General features: G+C 32.2%; 1 protein-coding gene across 1 annotated transcript; it reads left to right on the top strand.

Moving 5' to 3' along the window:
• Positions 1 to 15,096: 15,096 nt before the first annotated feature.
• Positions 15,097 to 25,462, top strand: LOC111713440 (probable serine/threonine-protein kinase samkC). The gene is made up of 9 exons (XM_023488293.1): positions 15,097 to 15,165; positions 15,418 to 15,490; positions 16,236 to 16,282; positions 17,561 to 17,658; positions 18,758 to 18,794; positions 20,051 to 20,122; positions 22,613 to 22,655; positions 23,939 to 24,737; positions 24,892 to 25,462. The coding sequence occupies exons 1-9, from the start codon at positions 15,128 to 15,130 to the stop codon at positions 24,915 to 24,917; spliced, it is 1,233 nt and encodes a 410-aa protein (XP_023344061.1). The 5' UTR covers positions 15,097 to 15,127; the 3' UTR covers positions 24,918 to 25,462.
• The last annotated feature ends 373 nt before the right edge of the window (positions 25,463 to 25,835 follow it).

Here is a 25,835-nt window from a genome sequence, read left to right as displayed (position 1 = left end):
CCCCTCCTTTCTCTCTTACCAACCATATATCATTTATTATTTTCTCATCCATTCCTACCCCCCTTTTCTCCCTTCAATTCCTAAACGTCTATTCAATTCCTAAACTCCTTTTTTTACATTCAAATACAATTCTTTCTCCTTTTAAATCCTAAATCACTTCCTCCCTTCAATTCCTAAATCCCGTTTTCTCTTCAATTCCTTAACTCCTTTTTACCTTTAATTCCTATACTTATTTTACCTTTTAATTCCTAAATCCGTTTCTTCCTTCAATTAATAAATCTCTTTTTCCCTTCAATTCCTAAATCTCTTTCTTTCTTCAATTGCTAAACACCTTTCTCCCTTTAATTACTGAACTCCTTTTCCCATTCCATTCTTAAACCCCTTTCTCCCTTTAATTCCTAAATCTCTTTCTTTCTTTAATTTTTAAATCTCTTTCTCTAAACCATTTTCTCCCTTTAATTCATAAACCCCTTTCGACATATAATTCATAAACCCCTCCTTTTCAATGACTGAACCCCTTTCCCCACATCAATATCAAAATGCTTTCTTCTTCAATTATATATAGTGTGAATACTGTACAAACCTCTCCCTTGGTAAAATCTAATTTCTGAAGAACAATAGAATTTGATTTCTGTATTGTTCTGTGTTTCGTGTACTCTACTTACTTAATTAAAGGGACTGTAAGCGTAATTTTTAGTTACCCTCCATGCATTCACAACGATGTTCTTAAAACCATTGTCTGATCGATTATGAATAAGAAACTTAATGTTTATAATTTTAAATAATTGTTAATTGTGGTTTCTTCAAGGGTACTGTTGTGAATCAGGCAATGTCATCTTTGCATGGAGAGTCACATGACATTACGCTAACAGCCCCTTTAACAGGTTTAATTAACCTTTTTTCAGTTAATTCAACATACTTACTTTCAACCTAAACAATCTATAGTGTTTCCCAGTAAAAATCAGGGGTTTGTTTAATTTCATGAACAGATTCAATTGGACATACAGGGTGTCCCAACAAACATAGGCATTGTAAGTGAATTGTTGATTTAGTTGTGGTAATGCTAGAGTTTAGAATTTATCTAGATAGACTAGTACTAGAGTTTAGAATTTATCTGTTTAATTAATTTTTAATTTTTCAAAGAATACTTGCCATGGCATTAAATTTGTATTTTTATATTTTTGAAACCTGAATTATCAAAGGTGTACACCATGAGGTTGCAAAGATAGAAAAGATTAGAAAACGCAGGTTTAGCCTAATATTCAGTTCTTAACACTCCAAATTAATCATCTAATTTTTTCAGATTCAGACTAGTTATGTGTAATGAGGTCGCTTTATATTGAATTAGAGCTGAAAACTTTACAATTGTGGATATTAACCTCTCCTTTTTAAATCATAAGATTTTTTAATCTTACAGTTATATCAAGGAAAGTATCTAAAATACAACCAAACAGATTATCGTTTATAGAAACCCAACAGCCAATTAGAAGCCAAGAGTTTTGCAATTTTGCACACAATCAATGAAAGAACTCTCATTGGTCGGAATCCAGCACGGATATCCTAAAGAGAGGATTTGAAGAAAACAGGGCTAGGCAGACCATATTGACCACTGCCGTATGTCTGCCAGTGTGGTCTGCCGCGTAACGGTTGGTTCTGCTCAGGTTCAAATGTACATGAGCTGAGAGTGACTATGTTAATTTTCATAAATATTTTAAAATATTCAGTGCCAAAATATTTTTTTTTCTTCCATGGAATTAAAGACAACAGTCATGTGAATGCTAGGGGATTCTCAAATTTTCTATATTTTTTCAACCTGCAATGGTTGATACCTTTGATATTTCAAGCTTTGACTATTTGATCTCACATAATTTATAGTTTTAAAATCAAAGGTAACATGGGGTTGCAAAGATGTAGAGATTAAAAATTAGAATGTGTGAAAAAAAACTTGTTTACTTTTTTTCATAGTTATTAAAATAAAATCCAAAAAAAAACTTTCTTTACTAATTATAACTTTAAAAATAAATCGCATTTTTGAGATATAATTAAAATAGTTTCTAAAGATTACAATCAAATACGTAATTGTATAAAAACTGGAACTGGTTTTGATTAAATTTGCCAAAAGCACATTCTAATCAACCTTAATATGTTAAGAAATTTCCTTTTAGACATTTATAGAATAATTTGAAGGGTACTGTTGTGAATCGTGATGCTCCTCTTAAAATGGAAGGTCACTTTTATTATTTATTACCTATTAACAATGCATATTGTTAATTTAATTAATTGTCATTTTGTAATCAGCTAAAACGTTTTTAGTTTTTAATTTGATGTAAAGTATCAGTATATCCTCAACAATTAGCCTACAGTGAGAACCTAAAAACTGGATTAGGAAGACGATATAAAAGTTATAATATAGTTTATTGATTTTAATAATTTTAACAACTTGAGTCGAAAAGTCGTCTTTCTAAACTAAAATTTTCTGTTTTTCACTGTATTATGTATTATTAGTATAAATGTAAAGATTGTAAACCTACCCAGGTTTGTAAATTTTTGTAAAATATAGAATTACTCCCCCCCCCCCCCTGTGACTCCACCCTTAGAGTTGATATTGAGGGGAGTGGATCGTACTTGTCAAACTTTTAAATCCAACTCATTTACAAAAGATAGACCTCTAACTTTAATGGAAAGGATGCTAGGAAGGTTTAAATATTTCAAAAAGAAAATCTAACAAATACTAAAAAATTTTATCACGTGTCCCGTGTTTCTGAATCCATTCGTTAAAGCTTTTGTCAAATATGTAAAATGTGTATTTAGCTCAAATTATAAAAAAAATGTTGTGAACTTTATTTGATTTATTTGATGTACTTGTCATACTCTTAAGTCCAACCCATTTAAAAAATAGACCTCTAACTTTAATGGAAAGGATGCTGGGAAGGTTTAAATATTTCAAAAATAAAAAATCTAACAAAAACTAAAAAATATTTTTTTGCCAAATTTTATCACGTGACACAGGTTTCTGCATCCATTCGCTAAAGACTTTTGTCAAATATGTAAAATGTGTATTTAGCTCAAATTATAAAAAAAAATGTTATGTACTATTTTAGATTTATTTGATGTACCTTTTTAATTCTCTGGCTCTAACTATAATCTAAAAAAAAAAAAAATTAATCTATTTTTTGTCAGGTATTCAGTTGAAAAGCCTAAAACGGCTTTAGTTGTGGAAAAAACTTTGGGATTGTCAAATATATGTTTGGGATTGTCAAATATATGCTTGTGATTGTCAAATATATGTTTGGGATTGTCAAATATATGTTTTGGGTTTGTCAAAAATATATGTTTGGGATAGTCAAATATATGTTTGGAATTGTCAAATATATATTTGGGATTGTCAAATATATATTTGGGATTGTCAAATATATGTTTAAAATCTAAATTATTTTTTATTATATATTATATCATGTCTTAACCCAAACAAGCTGATTATATGCTCTTCAATAAAAATGGAAAAATGTAAAAAAGTTTTCCTTTTAAAAACGCGTTTAAAAATTTAAATAAGTTAGTTTATTATGAACTTTATGTATCTACCTTTATTGTAACTGTTTGCACATATTTCCCTCTTTTAATAAACTTGACATATTACCATGTTTAAAATGTATAAATAAAGTAATTTTTACTAAATATTTATGATATGCAAGGCTTTTAGTTTTAGGGCGCTTTGCATCATCTTTTCTATCTACAACTTTTAAGCTTTGAACTGTTACTTATCAAATGGCAATTTTATCATTTTAATTTGCTAAAACTGAAATTGCGCCAACATTATTCAAGTTCGACCAGCTTTAAATCTTCCCAGTTGCCACATGAAATTTTAACCAAATCGGTTCACCATTTTTACGTTTAGTAGACACAAATGGACAAAACAGCCAGACAAGCAAAGTTTATGCACAGATAAAATATTGTTAGTCCCGTCTTTGCTCTCAAATATATTGTCTAATTAGCTATAGCTGGCCGAACTGCTGGACCGAATCGGCTGAAATTTGTTGAGAAAACTTATGGTTACCTCGGAGGTGACAAAGGCAAAAGAAATTTTTTTTTGGATTCCATTTTTTTTAAAATTCATTTTTTCAAATCCACAGGCAACACTGGGCACTTCAGCTAGCTTCTAATAGTGCGAAGTTTGAAATTAGGTTCACAAACATCTGTGAATAACATTTCTAAACCCAAAGTATTTTTTCTTATATCTTTATTTGCCGACTGTATACAATTAGGACAATGTCAGCGATAATTAAATCATGCTAGCAGAAGCAGTAGACACCTAGGGAACTAATTAATCAAGGAACACCTAGTATAATTTGATTAAATGTATACCACACTTACTGGTGGTATAGAGCTAGAGCTGGACGTCGTTCCTTGGGAACTAGGTCTGGGCGTCCTTCCAGGGGAACTAGGGCTGGACGTCGTTCCTGAGGAACTAGGGCTGGGCGTCGTTCGAGGGGAACTAGGGTTCGACGTCGTTTCTGCGGGGAACTATGGCTCGACGTCGTTCCTGCGGGGAACTATGGCTCGACGTCGTTCCTTGGAACTAGGGCTTGACGTCGTTCCTGGAGAACTAGGACAGGGCCTCCTTCCAGGGGAACTAGGGCTCGACGTCGTTCCTGGGAACTAGGGCTTGACGTCTTTCCTATGGTACAACTAGGGCTGGGCGTCCTTTCAGGGGAACTAGGGCTCGACGTCGTTCCTGGGGAACTAGGGCTGGGCGTCATTCCTGGGGAAATAGGGCTCGACGTCGTTCCTAGGGAACTAGGGCTCGACGTCGTTCCTGGGGAACTAGGACTCGACGTCGTTCCTGGGAACTGGGGCTTGACGTCGTTCCTGGGGAACTTGGGCTGGACGTCGTTCCTTGGGAATTAGGACTGGACGTTGTTCCTTGGGAACTAGGGCTGGACGTCGTTTATGGGGAACTAGGGCTGGACATCGTTTTCGGAGAACTAGGGCTTGGCGTCGTTCCTGGGGAACTAGGGCTGGACGTCGTTTCTGAGGAACTAGGACTTGGCGTTGTTCCTGGGGAACGATCGTTCTTTCACGGGAACAAGCGAAATTGTCAAGAAGGATGCCATACTTTGGAAAAAATATGGGAACGATCTATTAATTAGCGAACGTTGAGCGAACAGTAAATGTTTAAAAAGAACGGTGTGAAATCGTTCTTGGAGGAACACGCTCTAAGTCAGGAACTCATTATGAATCTAATTTTTGTTATAAAATAAATATGGGGGCCAGCTCATTAAAAAAAGTGTCCTAACTTAAATGGTAAGTGTGCAAGGGAGGTTTGAAAAAAAAATCAAAAAGTCATCGGAGGCAAAATGTGTTTGGATAGCCTTCCCCTCTACATAAAGTCACACATTCATTGCCAACATTTTCCAGAATAACTCAACATGAGGGGAGGGTGTTTTCCACCCCCCCCCCCCCTCCTATGATTTTGAGTTGAGATAGTTGAGCTATGATACATGTCCCTATTCTAACTTTTCAAGGCCTGCTCATTAAAAAAAAATTATACCTCTAAGGCTCTAATTCAATGGTTAGGGTGTGAGGGAGGAAATTATGTCGAACAAATTTTCAAAACGATTATTTTTACTTCTGACAAATATTAACATATGCTTCATTACATGTTATTATATCCATTTTTCATGGCCATTCTAAATATATAAGTCTTAGCCCTGTTATAGCTTAACCAATAAAAAATTTATTAACCATTTCTGATTTTTTTAAATACCGACCCGCCGTTAGACTATTCTCCACCCTAACCCTATGCATCAAAAAAAATTTTTAGCAACATTTGTTCACAACTATGATGTTGAAAAAGTAAACAAGTTGCTGAAACTTTTAATGTAAGTAATTTTTAAGTTATTCAGAATAAACCACAGAGGGGGAGGGCGGAAAACCCCCCCCCCCCCCCAACCGAGATAGGGTAAAAAATAAAAAATAGACCACTAACGTTTCTGGTTCATTTTCTATAGAGGTTTTTTTATGGCTAAAAAAGGTCTTTTAATTTAATTTTTGACAAATAAGAACTTATGTAAAACATTACTCAGTTTATACATAAACATAAACAGAGAGAGAGAGAGAATGGAATAAATTGCAAAGATCTAATAAACTTTAATTGGCCGTACTCCTTATTTCCCATTTTGCGAGCAAATCTATTTTGTTATTTACTGAACCAACGATATATATTCTTTATTAACCTTCAGAGTTAAAACTTTTGGTCTTTCCCAGATTAGGGAGAGAACCCCCGGACGCCATGAGCCTCTGCTATGCAGATATCGAGCCTCCCAGATTCGCTAGGCAGACCGTGCCTCCGCTATGCAGTAAACGAGCCTCCACCATACAGCACAGCTTTTTTTAAATCTTGGTTTTTATGAGTGATAAAGACTTTAACAATTTTTTTTTTGACGTAGTGTCATAAGAATTTTACTAAAGATTAGAGTTGCTCATTGATTTTCATAATTAGAAACATATATGGACACATAAAATGGTTTATAAGATTTATATTAAAACTTTAAACATTTCTTACGCAGAAAGGAAGATATTTGGAGAAATATTTCTGGAGTAAACTTGGTTTGTTTTGTTGTAATCTTTGATTTAAACAATACCTTTTTTTGAAAAATGTTAAGATTTAAAAAATAAATGCAAATTTGTTAGATTTAATTTGAACTTCAAAAAAAGGTATCGCTAAAATTAAAGATTATAAAAGATGAAATGAAATCAGTTCAAATTTTTTTTCTAAATATTTTCCTTTTCGTGTAAAAAATGTTTAAAGTTTTAGATACCATTTTATTAGTCATAATTAGGCACTATTTATGAGTATTAATAAATTTACTCTCATCTTTGAGAAGCCTCTCATGCCTCTATGTCTAAAAATTTCAAAAAAATCTTTTATTTAAACTTAAAAGACAAGTTTAAAAAAACCTCCTGTATTACACAAGCACATTTTGATTTATTGCGCATGCTCATTACTGCATAGCAGAGGCTCGGTCTGCCTAGCAAATCTGGGAGGCTCGTGTCTGCATAGCGGAGGCTCATGGTGTCCGGGGGTTCCCTCCCTTCCCAGATACTCAACCTGAACCAACGATAAATTCTGATTTTAAAGTTACATTTAGAGAGCAAAATTATATAAGTCATTACTTATAGGATTACTCTATTTTTATAAAACCATTTTCAATCTTAACCTGGCTTAAAAGATTCTCAAGTTCAGTCACGAAAACCAATTTGTTAAGATATTTCTCATAAATAAAAGAAAAAAATGCAATCAACAAATGGCTACAAAGGCTAAAAGATACATATAATCTTCAAAGAATAAAGCTGAAAAAAATTATTTTGTTATTTAATTCAAACAAACAAATCAAAAATATTATTTCTAATTTTAATCATTTGTAAAGTAAGTTTTTTCTTTGTCTTATTTTACGATCGGTGCAAAATTCTTTTTTGCATTAAACTGTTATATTTCGATATAATTGAACGAACTTATCGTTTTTTCACAAAGAAAAGAAAACTAAACGGTCTTTCTTAGGGTCGGTCAACTTCTGCTATTTTGCAGCCCTAGGCTTGTATATTTCAAGTTTCCAAAACTTGTCATAAATTTAGTTTTTAAAAGTACTGGGCGAAATTCTCATTAATTTGTGTGAAATGGTTTTTAATCTTTGGTTCACAGCGGCCGGGCAAAGTTAAAATTACGGTTAATATTTGAAGCATAGATTAATAACAATACAGATAGAATACTAGATGTCGTCTTTTCAAGATTTAACAATTACTCTGAGGCAGAAGCTCATTAAGCATTTCCCCACAGGTAGCGTTGAATTACAAGACAGACACTGAGAGTATGCTCATTTGGACCTCTGCCTCAGGGTTATCGTTAACAAAAAATTCCTGAATATTAAAAAGACGACATTCAGTGTTCTATCTGTATTGTTATTAATCTATGATAGGATGTAAGGATCGTCAATTTCACGGCAACTAGACAAAGGGAATAGGTGAAATTTATGCAACAACACTAGTTCGACTTTGTGAGCTCGTAGTTCCTCTAGTATGATAAATCAACTTTATTCGGTTTTATATTTTCTTCTCAAAGGCTCATCAATTAGCAGAGTAATGATTGAAAACATTTAAAATTTCAACGTGCAATGTTCTTCAAATTGACGTGGTTGATTACTCTACAGAGATCGGCACTTTAGACATTTTAATCTTGTTTAAATCGAATTATAACGATAATTAAATCAATGAAGACGATAGACATGTCCAAACCACGGGTAATATGATTATAAGTGTTTGCGATTAATTAGCGTAGCTCGGATTTAAACCTATAAAAGAAATGTGCATGGCAAAACAAAATCTCTTTGTTTTATTTTACTCTATATTTTGGCGGGAAAATGAAAAAGACGACTTTTGAAAATGTCTCTGACAAGGGATGATGCCAATTAGCAACAAATATATAGACCAGGAACGCCCAACTGAGATATACGCAAATTGTGTACTGTACACTGTGGGAGGAATGTAAACAAATCCAGTGCCCCCACAGCAGTTGAAGAGAAAGGATTAAACGCTGATAAACAGAATGATGTTACAATCAAAAACAAAAGAAACTAGTTAATATATTAAGTTAGTGCGGATACAAATTATTTATTTAAATATGATTTTTTGGTTTTAGATCAATATGGAAAATTTATTCATGCTCAGTGAGATTTGTTCAACTATAAAGGAGAAGCAAGGTAAAAAGATTCCCACTTATCCTTGTTTCCGAGGTTTAACTTTCTTTTAAAATTTAAAACCTTTTTTTGCCCCTGAATTCTTTGTTTTGATCGCCTCCCACTGCAATACACAAATTTGACGCATTAGATATGGCGGTTCCTGGTCTATATATTTCTTGCCAATTAGTTTCTCTTAGGATTTTAGTTTTTAATATATATATATATCAGACAAAAATCAATCCCCATTTTAAAGCATCGTTTTAAAATTGAAAAAAAAATGCTTATCATTTGGGTCATTCCATGCCAAACCATGATTGTCAGTATATAATGTTAACATTAACATTGACATTAACATTATTATTAAAATTGACTTTAAATATTTCGTGAAAGTTTATGATTGTCAGTATATATAATGTTAACATTAACATTAACATTAACATTAACATTGACTTTAAACATTTCGTGAAAGTTTATGATTGTCAGTATATATAATGTTAACATTAACATTGATATTTACATTGACTTTAAACATTTCGTGAAAGTTTATGATTGTCAGTATATAATGTTAACATTATCATTAACATTAACATTGACTTTAAACATTTCGTGAAAGTTTATGATTGTCAGTATATAATGTTAACATTAACATTGATATTGACATTAACATTGACTTTAAATAATTTGTGAAAGTTTATGATTTTCAGTATATAATGTTAACATTAACATTACATTAACATTAACATTAACATTAACATTAACATTAACATTGACTTTAAACAATTATAAAAGGTTATAACTGTCAGTATATAATGTTAACATATACATTAACAATAACATTAACCTGTAACATTTATACGTTAATATCAATTAACATTAACATTTGTATGTTAATAATAACATTAATTAAATTAATAAATAACATCAATGGTCTCATATAGGGCCTCTAATGATTCTAAGATATGTTAATGTGGGAATTGCAAAATTTTTATTTCTCATAAGTTTGAAGGTCTTTTTAGGCCATTTAAAAAAAATTATATTTCAAGAAAAGTTTTCTTCAAAAGTCTATTAGTTTTATAAAATGATCGACGAAAATGTCGCTAGTATACAAATGCTGGGATTTTTTTCCCAGCAATTCAGATTCAGATCAGTCCATTCCTTTTTAAACCTGTGTATTGGTGTCCAAGAAAAATCATTCATATCACAACATTTATCTGTGTATTGGTTTATCTGACCATGTTTATTGTAAGTTTTGAATTGAATTAAATTTCAATAAACAAATATCGTACTGCACTGCATCCCCCCACTGAAAGGTTTTTGTAAATATCAATATGATGGCTTCTTCTTCCATATTTTGTCGAAGTAAAATATATTTGAGCAAAATATTTTTTTAACGAAATTAACTGCAAACAGCCTGTAATATATAATTCAGTGAATGGAAGACGACATTCAAAACTATTTACCAACTACCATGTTTCGTGGGACACCCTGTAGGAGAACAAGGAAAATGTACAAGGAGTAAGAGTTATATCTATATTCTATAAAAGAGTAAAGACTGATGTAAATGGTAAAATTACAAGGAGTAAGAGTTATATCTATAATCTATAAAAGAAATGGTAAAATTACAAGGAGTAAGAGTTATATCTATAATCTATAAAAGAGTAAAGACTGATGTAAATGGTAAAATTACAAGGAGTAAGAGTTATATCTATAATCTATAAAAGAGTAAAGACTTGATGTAAATGGTAAAATTACAAGGATTAAGAGTTATATTTATATTCTATAAAAGAGTAAAGAGTGAAGTAAATGGTAAAATTACAAGGATTAAGAGTTATATCTATCCATATATAAAAGAGTAAAGACTGAATTAAATGGTAAAATGTACAAGGAGTAAGAGTTATATCTATAATCTATAAAAGAGTAAAGACTGAATTAAATGGTAAAATGTACAAGTTGTAAGAGTTATATCTATAATCTAAAAATAGTAAAGACTGAAGTAAATGGTAAAATGTACAAGGATTAAGAGTTATAATTATCTATATATAAATTTGGCTTGTCTATTTTGGTGTTTGTTTGTTTGTCTGTCTGTTTGTATCCAATAAACGTCAAAACGGCTGAACCCGTCGGGCCCAAATTTTTTGTGGGACATCTAGGGACCCCAGGGAAGGTTTATGATTATTTTAATTTTATTGCTTTCCATTTTTTTGGGCGTATTGCGTTACCGATCAAGGTGGGGGAGGGGGGGGATTTTGACTTCATCAATTAACAACATCAATCAGTTGCTTTGTATATTTTGCACCTGCAGCTGCATCCATCTCCTATCTTTTGAGTTGTGTATTGTGTTGTGTGAATTATGTATGTATTGTGTATGCGTTAATTAAAAAAGAAGGCATTAAATATGATTTGTATATTTTAAAAATTGCCAGAAAGAATTTAAATTTAAAATCTTTTATTGCAATACTGTAACTATTTGCAACACTTATTATTTTTTGCAAGACTTAAACTTTTACAATATTTTCTTATTGTTGGAATAACTAAATTTTGCAGTACTTTTTTATTTTTGGAAAAAAATAAAATTTGGAATACTGTTTTTGCAATATCTTTTTATTTTTGGAACACTCATTTGAGAGAGTAGTGACTGCACCCACATACCACATAGTACATACCCACGTGAGGTATTGCAACCCAATAGGTAATTCAACCTTTTTTTCGCAATGAAATCTTAAATAATTTAGATGTACTGATAAAACTTGGAGGAAATCAGCTTTATTGGGTATGAATAAACAGATTTATTAAGCGACACCTTGGTGTTATGTGGGTTTCTATTGACATCCCTGTCAGTGATGCCAGAGATAAAATAATCCAAAGAATTGCAGTCCTGGTGAGCTTATAGGACACCAAACCATCTGAAGAAATATGATAGTTCCAGGAATCAGAGGATGCCTGAGACTGGAGAGGTCGTCTTTGTCGAGGTGAACTGACCCTTTTTCAGGTCATATGACTTGTATCTGAGCTTGTTTTTCATGACGTTATGGAGACAGTAGGATCAATATCGACCATCTTCAGGGAGGTTCCCAGCTGTGATAAATTTGCCGCATGATGGACTTGACACTATTCCTATTTTCAATTTATTGAACTGAGAAATCTCTGGATCTGTCCCCCCTCGGCGCGAAACCCAAATACCACCCCTCCCCTCTGTCAAAGTGAATAAATACTAAAGTGGAACAGACTAAGGAAACGACGACATGTTGGGCCATAAGGTTTTATTTGGTTTGGAAATAATTTCATGAAAAGATTTCGTTTGGAAAGTAAAGACTAGAAAAAATAGACTAAAGACCCATGTAAATGTCGTCTTCAGATAGAATTTTGAAATTTTCACGATTTAAAATCAGTATTTTTTGTACGTTTCTATGTAGTTTATATGTAAATACTATTTAGTCACTTAATTAATTCATTGATTTTGCCTGGCACTTCTAATTCATATTCATATTTTTATTCAACTACAAAGCACGAGATAATACAAATAAAAAATCACAATTTACTATGTAGTTTGGACCCGCCTAACCAGAGTAGGTTGTTTTAATTGGTTGGCCCACTATAAACGAATGAGAATTGCAGATAAAAACAATGGTGAGGGAGTATAAAGAAAAGGGAGGATACTCAGCGTAAGGGTTGGAACAGAGGGTAACATCGTCATCCAACTATGAGTTTGGCCCACTTTAGTATTTAATCACTTTGCCCCTCTGTAGCAAGGAAGGGAACCAACCCCCTGACGCTATGAGCAGACCACGCCTCTGTTATATGCAGTAAACGAGCTTCCACCATAAATAGTACAACTTTTTTAAAATTTGGTTTGTATGTTTAATGAAAATTTTTTTTTGACGTAGTGGCACAAGAAATCTACTAAAGTTTATAAAGTGGTTTATAAGATTTATGCTAAAACTTTAAACATTTCTTTTAAAAAAAAGATATTTGTAGAAATATTTCTGGAGTAAATTTAATTTTTTGTGTTGTAATCTTTGATTTAAACAATACCTTAATTTGAAAAATATTAAGATTTAGATAAATGATGCTAATTTTCTAGATTTAATTTGAACTAAAAAAAAGGTATTTCTTTAATCAAAGATGATAAAAGATCAAATGAAATTCAATTCAAATTTTTTTTTCGCTAAATATTTTTCTTTTTTAGTTAAACATGTTTAAAGTTCTATATGCTATTTTATTACTCATGATGAGGTACTATTTATGATAATTGATAAATACTTCTCATCTTTGAGTAACCTCTCATGCCATATTGTCGAAAAATTTGTGAAAAATCTTTTATTTAAACTTAAAACACAAGTTAAAAAAAATCCTCCTGTAATACACAGGCACATTTTGATGTATTTCGCATGCTCATTTCTTCATAGCGGAGGCTCGGTCTGTCCATCAAATCTGGGAGGCTCGTGTCTGCATAGCGGAGGCTCATGACGTCGAGGGTTCCCTCCCTCCCTCCTGTAGCGCCTGGTCGTACCTATGCGTTCTGATGCGCGCACTATAAAACTTTGAGCTGGCCTATACCGTGCTTTCCCGCGGTATTTCTCTACTTCGCATAGAGCCCAAAGGCATTTCATACCTACTGGAGGGCCCCTGCAACAGTAATTTGAAAATAAGAGTCGGCAATACCGCTCGCACCCAATATATATATATATGTATATGTATAAAACCTGAAAGGGTAGACTGCTTTCCCGCAGTTCATTGTAACCTTACTAGTCAACTTTATTATTTGACAAAAGTGCATTATCCATGTAGCAATTACTTTACTTGCATCATCAACATGCGTCCTCAACGTGCACAACCTTTTAATGTGTTCTCATTGTGCGTCCTCATTCAATCACGTACACAGGATTTTAGCCAGGGGGGGGGGGCAAGTTTTATCGCGAAGCGCGAACATTGTCCTCCAGTCTTAATAGGGTTAAGGGGAATACACCCCTTTGAATTTGAGGGCAAGCTCAATTTTTACCCACCACATCTCATTTCAACCTTTGCCCGAATATGTCCTCATTGAATTTTCTTATAAAAAAAAGAAAGAGATATCACAAAAAATCCAAAAATATTTTAAATTTAAATTTTACTTTTTTTTGTTTTCTTAAGGTAATATTTATTGTGAACAATGAAAACTTCTTTAAAATTTTCTTTGGAAAAACTCTTCTTCCGTTTTCTAAATGTATTGTAAACACAACCTACATGATCTGTTTCTAAATGTATTGTAAATACGACCTACATAATCTGTTTCTAAATCTATTGTAAACACGACCTACATGATCTGTTTCTAAATCTATTGTAAACACCTGTTTCTAAATGTTTTGTAAATACGACCAACATGATCTGCTTCTAAATGTATTGTAAACACAACCTACATGATCTGTTTTCTAAATCTATTGTAAACACGACCTACATGATCTGTTTCTAAATGTATTGTAAATACGACCAACATGATCTGTTTCTAAATGTATTGTAAACATAACCTGCATGATCTGTTTCTAAATGTATTGTAAATACGACCTACATGATCTGTTTTCTAAATGTATTGTAAACACAACCTACATGATCTGTTTTCTAAATGTATTGTAAACACGACCAACATGATCTGTTTCTAAATGTATTGTAAATACGACCAACATGATCTGTTTCTAAATGTATTGTAAACACGACCTACATGATCTGTTTCTAAATGTATTGTAAATACGACAAACATGATCTGTTTCTAAATGTAATGTAAATACGACCTACATGATCTGTTTCTAAATCTATTGTAAACACAACCTACATGATCTGTTTTCTAAATATATTGTAAACACGACCTACATGATCTGTTTCTAAATGTATTGTAAACATAACCTGCATGATCTGTTTCTAAATGTATTGTAAACACAACCTACATGATCTGTTTCTAAATGTATTGTAAATACGACCTACATGATCTGTTTCTAAATGTATTGTAAACATGACCAACATGATCTGTTTCTAAATGTATTGTAAATACGACCTACATGATCTGTTTCTAAATGTATTGTAAACACGACCAACATGATCTGTTCAAGATCGAGCAATATGAATATGCTCTCAGTAAGGAAATTATGTTTTTTTTTCGGATTTTTTATGAATTTTAAAAAAATGTTAAAAAATGTTCAAGAAATTTCATTTTTTTTTTGAAATATTACAAAAATATTTTGAATTTTATTTCTCGCGTTTTATTGGTTTTATATCTAAAATGCATAGCAAGGCAAAATGTTTAAAATACTGCAACTATGAAAACGTAGAACAGTCTCCAGCAAGCTATTTATAAATCCAAAAAAACGTGGAATTGAGTAAGGATTTAAAAAAAAAATGTTTCAAATTTTCAGAAACAACTGAAAATGTTAAAAATGACATCATTTGTTATTATATTGTCCAGGTAAACTATATGATAACGTTTCAATAATATATGAAATATTGAAATTGAAATTGAAATAATAAACTAATCATAAAATCATAATTATCAATTTTTAAACTCGTCATAAAATTTTATAATTGTAGAAAATGCGTTTGTTGGTTTTCCCCAAAGATCGAGTCGCAATGTGTTTACAGAATTGTTAATAACATTTATTGATGATTTGATATGGCATTGACGTATATAGTCCTTTTATACATTGTCTGTTCTCTTTAGTTTGTTTATTGGAACAGTTCTGGGGCAGGGTAAATTCTCAGGAGGTGAATCCTCATCATCAGCTTCATCGTCGGTAATATCATGCAGCTTCAGGAACAGTGGAACAGTAGGATCAGATTCAGGAACAGTGGAACAGTAGGATCAGATTCAGGAACAGTGGAACAGTAGGATCAGATTCAGGAACAGTGGAACAGTAGGATCAGATTCAGGAACAGTGGAACAGTAGGATCAGATTCAGGAACAGTGGAACAGTAGGATCAGATTCAGGAACAGTGGAACAGTAGGATCAGATTCAGGAACAGTGGAACAGTAGGATCAGATTCAGGAACAGTGGAACAGTAGGATCAGATTCAGGAACAGTGGAACAGTAGGATCAGATTCNACAAACAGACAAACAGACAAACAGACAAGCCAAATTTATATATAGATGTGAAGTTTGAAATCTTAAATCATACTTTAAAGAAACTGAAAGTGTGATTTTATATGTCACTCTATGCAAAAATGACAATGCCCGATTTACAACGGTACCTAATTGATACCTTAATCGGATCCAAAATGTGGAAGATATCGTCGTGTTCATGACTCAAACAGTTTCTGTTTCTGTGAGCTGATCCATTTCTGTATAAAAGCAAGAAATGCCCACTTCACTTTGTAGAGAAAACGTAGATGAAAATTAACAATTTAAAGAAAAAATACATTGATATCTAATTTATTCTTTATCAGACTTGTACGGTTATAACTCGGGCATTGACATCTTTGCATGGAGTGTCACATGAAATTACGCTTACAGTCCCTTTTACAGTTTTTTATATTTCAAGTCTGCGAGCACTAGTTCTGATAGTGGTAGTTCAGGTGGAGGATTCAGGGAGAAAAATTTATAATTTATAATTTAATTTTATACAGGGTGTTCCACTAAAAATGATTTTTTTTACAGGGTGTTTCATTAAACACGATTTAATTTCATACAGGGTGTTCCACTGAAAATTTTTACAGGGTGTTTCATCAAAATTTATAATTTAATTTTATACAGGGTGTTCCACTAAAAATGATTTTTTTTACAGGGTGTTTCATTAAACATAATTTAAACATGATTTAATTGTTTGCAGGGTGTTTTATAAACATGATTAAACTTTGTACATTAAACATGATTTAATTATATACAGAGTGTTTCATTAAACATGATTTAATTTTATACAGGGTGTTTCATTCAACATGATTTAACCGTTTACAGGGTGTTTCACTAAATATGATTTAGTTATATTCAGGGTGTTCCCCTCAGAATTATTTAAACTTTACAGAGGGTGGACCATTAAACTTGACAATTTAAAAAACAATATGCAGATCTTTCTTATGAAAATAAGAATGACGGCAAAACACATTTGGTTTTTTTTTAAGGGAAATTTTAGTAACTTTGAATGCACATAGCACAAACCAGACTACATCTTAGAAATGCCTAAAGATAGGGTACTCTATGTTTTATTGTTTATGAATGCACGATTCACAACGGTACCCGTAAAACTTTTACCTGATCTAAAGTGTGGAAGAAAATGTTGTTGTTCTAGGTTTCAAAGTGAATATAAGTCTGAATACTCCAATATAAATGTCGTTGTTCTAGGTTTCAAAGTGAATATAAGTCTGAATACTCCAATATAAATGTTGTTGTTCTAGGTTTCAAAGTGAATATAAGTCTACTCCAATATAAATGTCGTTGTTCTAGGTTTCAAAGTGAATATAAGTCTGAATACTCCATATAAATGTCGTTGTTCTAGGTTTCAAAGTGAATAATATAAATGCCTGTATTCGATATGAGCATTTCACCTTTAAAGAAACTCCAATTAAAAAGAATCAGTCTCTAAAATTTAATAACATTGATATCTAATTCATACTTTATCATACCAAGCTTTTAAGTGGTCCGGTGTGAATCGGGCAATGCCATATTTAAATCGCTTGCAGTTCCTTTAACTTTTTATTTTTTTTGTATTCGCTAGTTTTAACCCTCTCTGGTGTATTTATACGCTACAGACATACAGGATTTAGTTTTTTAAATATTGAGAACTTTTTCATGATTATCCGAACCCTTCGTATAAATATCTCTAATGTTTACTGATTGTAAGAATAGAAATAAATCATAAAAATTTGATAGTATTTCATTTGGTTCTGGTTCATCATCTGATTCTGGTTCATCATCTAGTTCTAGTTCATCATCTGATTCCGGTTCATCATCTAATTCTCGTTCATCAGGTACAAAAAGGAATAAAATATAATGTACAACGTGTCCCACAAAACATGATAGTTCAAAGACGACATGAAGTCAACAATCATCACTTCATACCCATTCCTATAGCACTTCCAAAACTCAAAATGTGGTCTACCTTTTTTTTGTAAAATTACTGGATATATGAAGAATTTCGTTAAGATTTTAACAATTTTGGTTTAATTTAATAAATTGAAATCTGAACAAATCCTAAAGTTCCCGATTGCCGAATCATTGTATCCACAGTGTACACTTTCCAAGCCTCTATCTTCATTTCGACCATAAAGCTTTCTCTCATTTATAATTTCTTGGTTTCTTCAGCTTTTACAATCAATTAACTCTGATTGGTTGCATTTTAGATACATTCCAGGATACATCCTGGGGATGATTGTTTGATTTCATCACACAGTTTTGCTGATTAATGTACAGGTTTACCCACAAAGGATGAGACTGTAAAGACGACCCAAAACTCTAAAATATGACGATTTGAAGCTTGGTTCTTGGTTTCTCCGTTCAATTGATTATTTTGATGGTTTAGTAAATTATAAAGCACAGATATAAACCCGTGTTGGCCTATAAGGAACCCTGAATGCAAGAAAAGAGGCTAAACAAATCTTGTACAATCGTCTCTGAAGTATCATCATTTGTTGGGTAACCCTAGTACTGGGGAAGTTCCGTTAACAAAACGGAAGTTTTCGAAAATTAACGGAAAAGTCCGTTAGCAAACGGCAAAAACCGTTAATTTTTAAATCGTAACGAAACAGATAAGCCGTTTTTGAAAAACAATTATCGATTAAAAACGTTAGCAAAAAAGCTAAAAAAAAGAGGAAAATTTCGTCATTTTCTGATAAAAATTGCAAAATTTTACGCGTTTTTATGTTTTTAAACGACGTCTTCTGTGTTTATTAACCGTTAATACTGTTTTTTTACCGTTAACAACATGTTTTTGGCGCTTGATGCCGTTAACGCCATTAATTTTGTAATAACGGAACCATTAATGGCTAGAGCTGTTAAAAATTTTCCATTAATGCCGTTCATGAAATTGAGACTAATGGTAGTATTAAAAATTTCTGATTTACAATTTAGGTGGGAGTAGTGGACCTGGTTTATTTGGCTTAATTGCGTAAGTATTTAACGATAGAAAAAAGATAGAAAAAGCTCAAAAACACTATTCAAAAAATGGACGCCTACTGTTGTCGCGCAGGGCGACTCATGTAGATTATGGCGGGGGGGGGGGCGTTTGGTGCCCCCTGTAGTTTTTCTGTCCTAGCACTCTCATTTACTACGGTGGTGGGCGATTATATCAATATAATGAAGACGACTTTCGATTTCAATTTTGATTCATATAATTCTTTCAATCAGCATGGATACACAAAAACATTGAAACAAAGATTAAAAAGACTATCTTTTATTACTTTTAATTCTTTAAACTTTTAATTCGAAAAAAGCTTGTTAACAATTAAAACTAAAAAAAGTCGTCTTTGGTGTATTGATATAATCGCCTACCACTGTACAATCGTGAAATTTTGTGACTTTTTATAAAAAATAATTTAATAGATTTTTTGTAAAAAAAAAAAAATTTTTGAATGCACAGGACGAAAAAAGGCCGGTCTTAGGAAAAAAATAAATCTAAAATAGCCCATAACTTTTTGTGACTAAAGCTACAGATCTAAAAACTATATATTTGAAAGCCCTTGAAAAAACGATGGAGAAAAATGTATCACAGTTTGGTATTTGTTTGAAATAAAAAAAAGGTATTTTTTCATTTTCCTTTTTTTGGCCTTTTTTTCAACCCTCTATAGCACCCAAACTATTAAAGTTTTCGGTCTAATTTTTTGTTCAATACGCTGGCATTGAAAAATTGTGCTATGCACATGCATTTCAACCCTATACCTATTCTTTAAGGCCTTTTTTTAGGGGGGGCGTTTGGCCCCCCCCCCCCCGCTATACATAAATTTAGCCCCCCCCCCCCGGTTTTTTCTACTCCATAGTTGTAAAAAAAAAGTAAAGTAAGGGGTCTATTTTTAATGAGCTGGGCTTAAACAGTTGGACTAGGGACATGTATCTCGCCCCCTCCCAATCTCTATTAGAAAAAAATAGCCCATTCAAGATATAAGTGCTAATGAAATTGACATAAAAACCGTGAAACAGGGAAACGTTATTTTTGTTAGCTAATTTATTGGCCTTAAATTAACATACATAAAGAGCCATGAAAAAAATGAAAGAATAAGTTTTATTTTTAAATATACGATGTTTCAGCATTTCTGTAAATTAATGTTTACACATAAGCACAGGAATATCCATAAAGGATGAGATTTCGAAGACGACCTAAAACTCTTTAATTTTTCGATTTGTCAACGATGTACATGTATACTTCAGAGCTCTTCTCGGTGGAGGTCGTGCTGACCCGCCTGCTCCCAGATTTAATCCAAGAGGAAGAGCACTAGCAAGGTTAGTTAAATATATCTATTAAAGTTTTTTAAAAATTCAAACATAAGCACTTAAAAAATCTTTGATAAAAATATGTATTATCGCCGAATAAAAAACCCTCTCTAATTCCTTCTCTCCCTTTCCCATCATTCCCCTTAATTCTTCCCCCCTGTCCCATTTTCATATTAACCTATTTCCCCCCTTCGCGTCGTTCCCATTCCAAGCTTTATCATTCACGTTCTTATTACTTCCTTTTTTTCCCATCCCTTCCCTCTAGTTCCCATCACTCCCATTTCAGTCCCATCCCTCTCCTTTAGTTCCCATCACTTTCCTCCACTTCCAATTACTCCCCTCTAGTTCCCATCACTTTCCTCCCCTTTCCATCATTCCCCTCTAGGTCCCATCCCCCCTTCCCCTCCTCTTTCCGTCCTATCCCTTCCCTCAGGTTCCTATTTGATAGATAAGAGATAAGCTATTATAACTAAATTGTCGTTTCATAATTGTGCAGTTTCCGCCAGTTTTAACCCTATCTCTTTTTTTGCAAACAACCTGTTAAAGGAAATTTGCACATTTTTAGTTTTCCAGCATATCCTGGTTTTCAAGTACCCCAGCAGAGAAAGGGTTAAAAAAGGTACTTTTAAACCGAAAATTAAAAAAAGGGCTCTGCTACCCCTTTTTTATGGTCTTTGTTCAGGGACCTGAGGACTCAGGCAGTTAGTATTAAAGCCCGGTTTTAGGCCTAAAGGGAGGGCTTTGGGTATGTAGGAAAAGCCAGAAAATTTCAACAGCCTTAGACCAATACTTTTTGAGTTATGTAATAAAAACTACAAGGGTGGGTCAAATTGAAACCCCAGCAGGAATAGGGTTAATTAACCATATTAACGTTAAAAATTCAAGATATTTCTAAACAGCCTTCGGTATGTGTCCATATAGTTGGACCCTTCAGGTTAGTTTAGCGAAAAAAACTCTTAGTCTTGTTCACTTGAGCTCGATATCCCCTTTGGGCACTTTTACATTGAGAATCTAAACTATACCCTTTCCACATCTTAATTTAAGTTATTCCTCCTGATCAAAGCTCCCTTCAACCCCCATGCATTGATCATCAAATCTATACAATACAAGAGTGTCCAGCTCTGTTATTATTTAGTCTATGATTTATGTAGACTAAAAAGAACTCCAGAGTAATATTATAATTTATCTGAAAACTAAAAGATCATGAACAATTTTGCACATTTAGAATTAACAGTTCTAGCTAACTGCTGTATCCAGTTAAATTATTTGCGTAGTAGTTGCTTCAAACTTTTCTTCATAATTACTATATGTTTGTTTATCCTTTTGTAAATTTTTATAAAAACTTCTACAGTTGGTCCACTTTATACGTACTGAGGGAAGGGGGGATGTAATCCTGTGGGCCCCCATATTATGCTACCCAGGCCTTTCCGACCTTGCCTCAAGCCTAATATATTAAACTTTCATATATTTCATTTTCCTATATCAGGTGACAATTTGTCCGTGTTAGGATAGTTTCTCAAATTATTTCAATAAATCTCTTTAACATTTCTTCTTAATGCTAGTTTTTAGGGGGGTTTGTTTACACTTGGTTTATTTACTTTTAGTTCATTAACATATGATTTAGTTCCTTTAAATTTACATCTGGTTCATTTACATTTCGTTTATTTACACTTGGTTTATTTACTTTTAGTTCATTAACATATGATTTAGTTCCTTTAAATTTACATCTGGTTCATTTACATTTCGTTTATTTCCAATTGGTTCATTTACTTTTAGTTTATTTACATTTAGTTCATTTACATTTGGTTTATTTACAATTAGATTTGGTCAGTCTTTTAATTCACACTAATTTAAAATTGCTTTCTGCAGAATTTTGAGTTTTACATTTAGCCAAGATAAACGTTAATTTTATCTTTTTTTAAATCAAAACATCAACTGCTATATTTTATACTTCTGGAAATTTACACATGCATTTATCTGGAAAAATTTCATTTGCGGTTAAAATTTTTAGGATTTCTTTAGAATTAAGTATTTTTGCTTTTTAATTTAGTCAAAAACGTTAAGTTAAGTTATAAAAGTTTAAATATTTATATTTCCTAGACTAACAATTTTATTTTTTAGGCTAACATTTTTGTTTTCTAGGTTAACATTTTTGTTTTCAACACTAAAATTTTTGTCTCCTAGGCTAACATTTTTGTTTTCTAGGCTAACATTTGTGTTTTCTAGACTAAAATGTTTTTCTCCTTGGCTAACCTTTTTAGTTTTCAACACTAACATTTCTGTTTTCCCAGGCTAACATTTTTGTTTTCTAGGCTAACATTTTTGTTTTCTAGGCTGAAATGTTTGTTTCCTAAACTAAAAATTTTGTTTCTTAGACTGATATTTTGTTTACTAGGCGCCTAACATTTTTGTTTTCTAGGCTAAATTTGCATGATAGCTCTGTGAATCGTTGTTGGAATTAACATTTTAATATCCGGTTTCAAAGAAATATTTGTTTAGATTTAGTGGGGCCAGAAATGCAAACCAGAGAAGATTTAGCCAGGTGCTCCATTTCCTTTTATAATTCGTTTTTAAGAATTTAAAGGTCGTCTTTGATATTTAAAATTGTTTGCGGCATTTATTTGTTAATCTAATGTTAGTAGTTTAATTCTAGAGTTTATAAGCACAAAATCTGCATATTTTGTGCTTTCTATGATTTTCGTTCAGATTTCGACATTTTTGGTTTTATTTAATAAAATTAAAATCTGAACGAAATTCTTAATATCTTCGGTAATATTGACAGCACAGAAAAGGCAGACGACATTTTAGAAATGCCAGGACAAGAAGAATGTTGTGGTTTATGTTTAAAGAATTATACATGTAAAGTAGATTGACGACAGAATGTTTAAATTCAGAGAACAAAGACGACTTTCAAGTCGTCCTGCAACTGCCAGTACGTGGGACACCATGTCCCTCTATATTTTCCAACATTTAAAAGACAAATAAGTTGAAAGTATTTTTTTTAAATGCCAACAAATTAAACATGTATACGCATTTTTCTTGGTTTTTATAGTACAGGGTGTCCCACGAAACATGACAGTATGCAAGATGACTTGAATATCGTCTTGATTTTGATATAATTTGCTGCATTTATTTGTCAACCTAATTTTAGAAGTAAATTTCTAGAGATAATAATGACAAAATTTCGCTAGTCCTGCAATTTCCAAAATATGGTCTGCATTTCTTGTGCTTTTAATATTGCCCGAGATATGAACAATTTGGTTCAGATTTCGACAATTTTGCTTTTATTTAACAAAATTGAAATCTGAACCAAACTCTTTATATCTCCAGTAATATTGAAAGCACAAAAAACGCAGACCACTTTTTGGAAATTCCTGGGCTAGGAAAATTATGTAATAATTGTTTCGAGAATCATACATGTTAAAGTAGATAGAAGACTAAATATCACAAATAAATTCAAATATTAAAGACGACTTACAAGTCGTCTTGCTATGGTCATGTTTCGTGGGACACCCTGTAACTTAAAGAAAAGTTCGTCCACTAAAACTTTTTATTCTTGGCACGCAACAGTACACATCTCAATGGACACGGACAATAAAAAGATTAAACTTTTTAATCTTTAATAATTATCTATGAAAGAACAACATTTTATTTTCTATACAAACGCAATAATTGCGAATTTAATTATATCCCAATAACTTAAGAGACAGTACTCTTTCATAAATTAAAACAAAAATATTTTAAACTACAAAAATAAGTGACCGGACAATTAAGAAAATTTTTTAGACTTTTCTTCAATTCTAAGCTATTATTTCAATGTATTAGAGACAGCGACCTCAACAAATACAACCTCAAAGACGGTTTCAGCCTCCAGTTCCAAGACCTGTTCAGTTTCAGCCACAGCCTCAAAGATTTGCGCCGCAGACTTTAAGATCTGTTCAAATACAGCCTCAGCCTTCAAGAACTGTTCAAATACAGCCTCAGCCTTCAAGATCTGTTCAAATACAGCCTCAGCCTTCAAGATCTGTTCAAATACAGCCTCAGTCTTCAAGATCTGTTCAAATACAGCCTCAGGCGTCAAGATCTGTTCAAATACAGCCTCAGATTTCAGAATCAGTTCAAATACAGCCTCAGACTTCAAGATCTGTTCAAATACAGTCTCAGACTTCAAGATCTGTTCAAATACAGCCTCAGGCGTCAATATCTGTTCAAATACAGCCTCAGATTTCAGAATCAGTTCAAATACAGCCTCAAACTTCAAGATCTGTTCAAACACAGCCTCAAACTTCAGGGTTTGTTCAATTACATCCTAAGCCTTTAAGATCTGTTCAATTACAGCCTCAGACCTCAACATCTGTTGAAATACAGCCTCAGACTTTAGGATATGTTCAAATACAGCCTCAGACCTCAACATCCGTTGAAATACAGCCTCAGACTTTAGGATATGATCAAATACAGACTCAGACTTCAGAATCTGTTTATATACAGCCTCAGACTTCAAGATCTGTTCGAATACAGCCTCATTCTTCAGCACCAAGAACAGCACTAATAAGAAACAGGAAACCTTCTCCTGTCTCCAGTATTAAATCTACAATTGTAAACCATTTTGCAAGGAAAGTTAAAGGTAAAAAATTAAAAATCAACAGTTAATTAAAAAAAAATAAAAAATAACTACAAATTTAAAAAATAAAAACTACAGACAAATTTAAAAAATAAAAACTACAGACAAATTTAAAAAATAAAAAAATAAAAAAGTGTTTGATAAAATTTGTTTTAAGCTGTGACAAGGTTACTGGGAATCTAGCTTGTTCAACTAAAAGTGCAAGTGAAGAAGAAAGAAGGATGCTATTAAATCGCCTCAGACTCTAATTTTCTGATTTTTATATCATTGCAAATTTGACGATGTAATCCTTGAATTTATTTCAAGCTTAGACTATTTCATGGCAAGAAATAACAAAAGTTTATTAATATCAGGTTGCAAAGATTTTTTATAAAATCCTTTATTTTCAGAAGGAACAAAAGCACATTTTTAAGTTGAATTAGAATAATCTTTTATGTAAATTTTACCATTTTATTTAACATATTTCATGGCGAGAAATAACAAGGATATAATATCATGGACCAAATTTAATGAATTTGAACTGCCTACTGCCACGCCGGCAAACTTTAAATCACAAATATGTTGTTCGGCAACGTAGCTCAAATTCATTAAATTCGGTCCTAGGTTGCAATTTGCAAAGATTTATTTTTTAGTAGAAACAAAAGCACATTTAACTTTTAATCTCAATCAAAATAGTATGTTAAATACCTTAAGTTTTTCATGTTCATTATACATCTTCTATTGAGAAATGTTTACTTATATTTTGTATAATATTCACTTTGTTTGGTTAGCAGCAGGAAATATTAAATTCAAATATAAAAAACGTGTTTGAATGTTTCTGCAGAGTTTCTGTTAAAAGGTTTGAAAAATATTTAAAGATATTGCGAACACAATGCAAAACTATTTTCTGAAATAAAACATAAAAAACACATAAAAACAGCAACTGCGTTGGTTCTAAAAAAAAAAAAAATATTTTTAAATCTTATGGCAATTTAATTTTTATCAGTTTTCATAACAGATTAATTTGACATAATATGTATGTTCTAGGCAGGTCTTTTCACGACCATCATCTTATCTAAAACTCTTATTTGTGGCTCTATACCTGTAAGCATCTCATCTTTG

Source organism: Eurytemora carolleeae, unplaced genomic scaffold (genome assembly GCF_000591075.1).
Source record: "Eurytemora carolleeae unplaced genomic scaffold, Eaff_2.0 scaffold1425, whole genome shotgun sequence".
NCBI lineage: Eukaryota > Metazoa > Arthropoda > Copepoda > Calanoida > Temoridae > Eurytemora > Eurytemora carolleeae.
The sequence above is the reverse complement of the archived record's forward strand: the minus strand, read 5'-3'. Positions and strand labels throughout refer to the sequence as shown.

Bases quoted from the DNA above. Each gene is read 5' to 3' on its own strand.
- LOC111713440 (XM_023488293.1), top strand. From the start codon at position 15,128: ATGTTAAAAATGACATCATTTGTTATTATATTGTCCAG. The intron at 15,491-16,235 runs GTAATATCATGC...TTATATTTCAAG, and splicing joins CATCATCAGCTTCATCGTCG to TCTGCGAGCACTAGTTCTGA. The intron at 22,656-23,938 runs GTGCTCCATTTC...TCAATGTATTAG, and splicing joins ACCAGAGAAGATTTAGCCAG to AGACAGCGACCTCAACAAAT.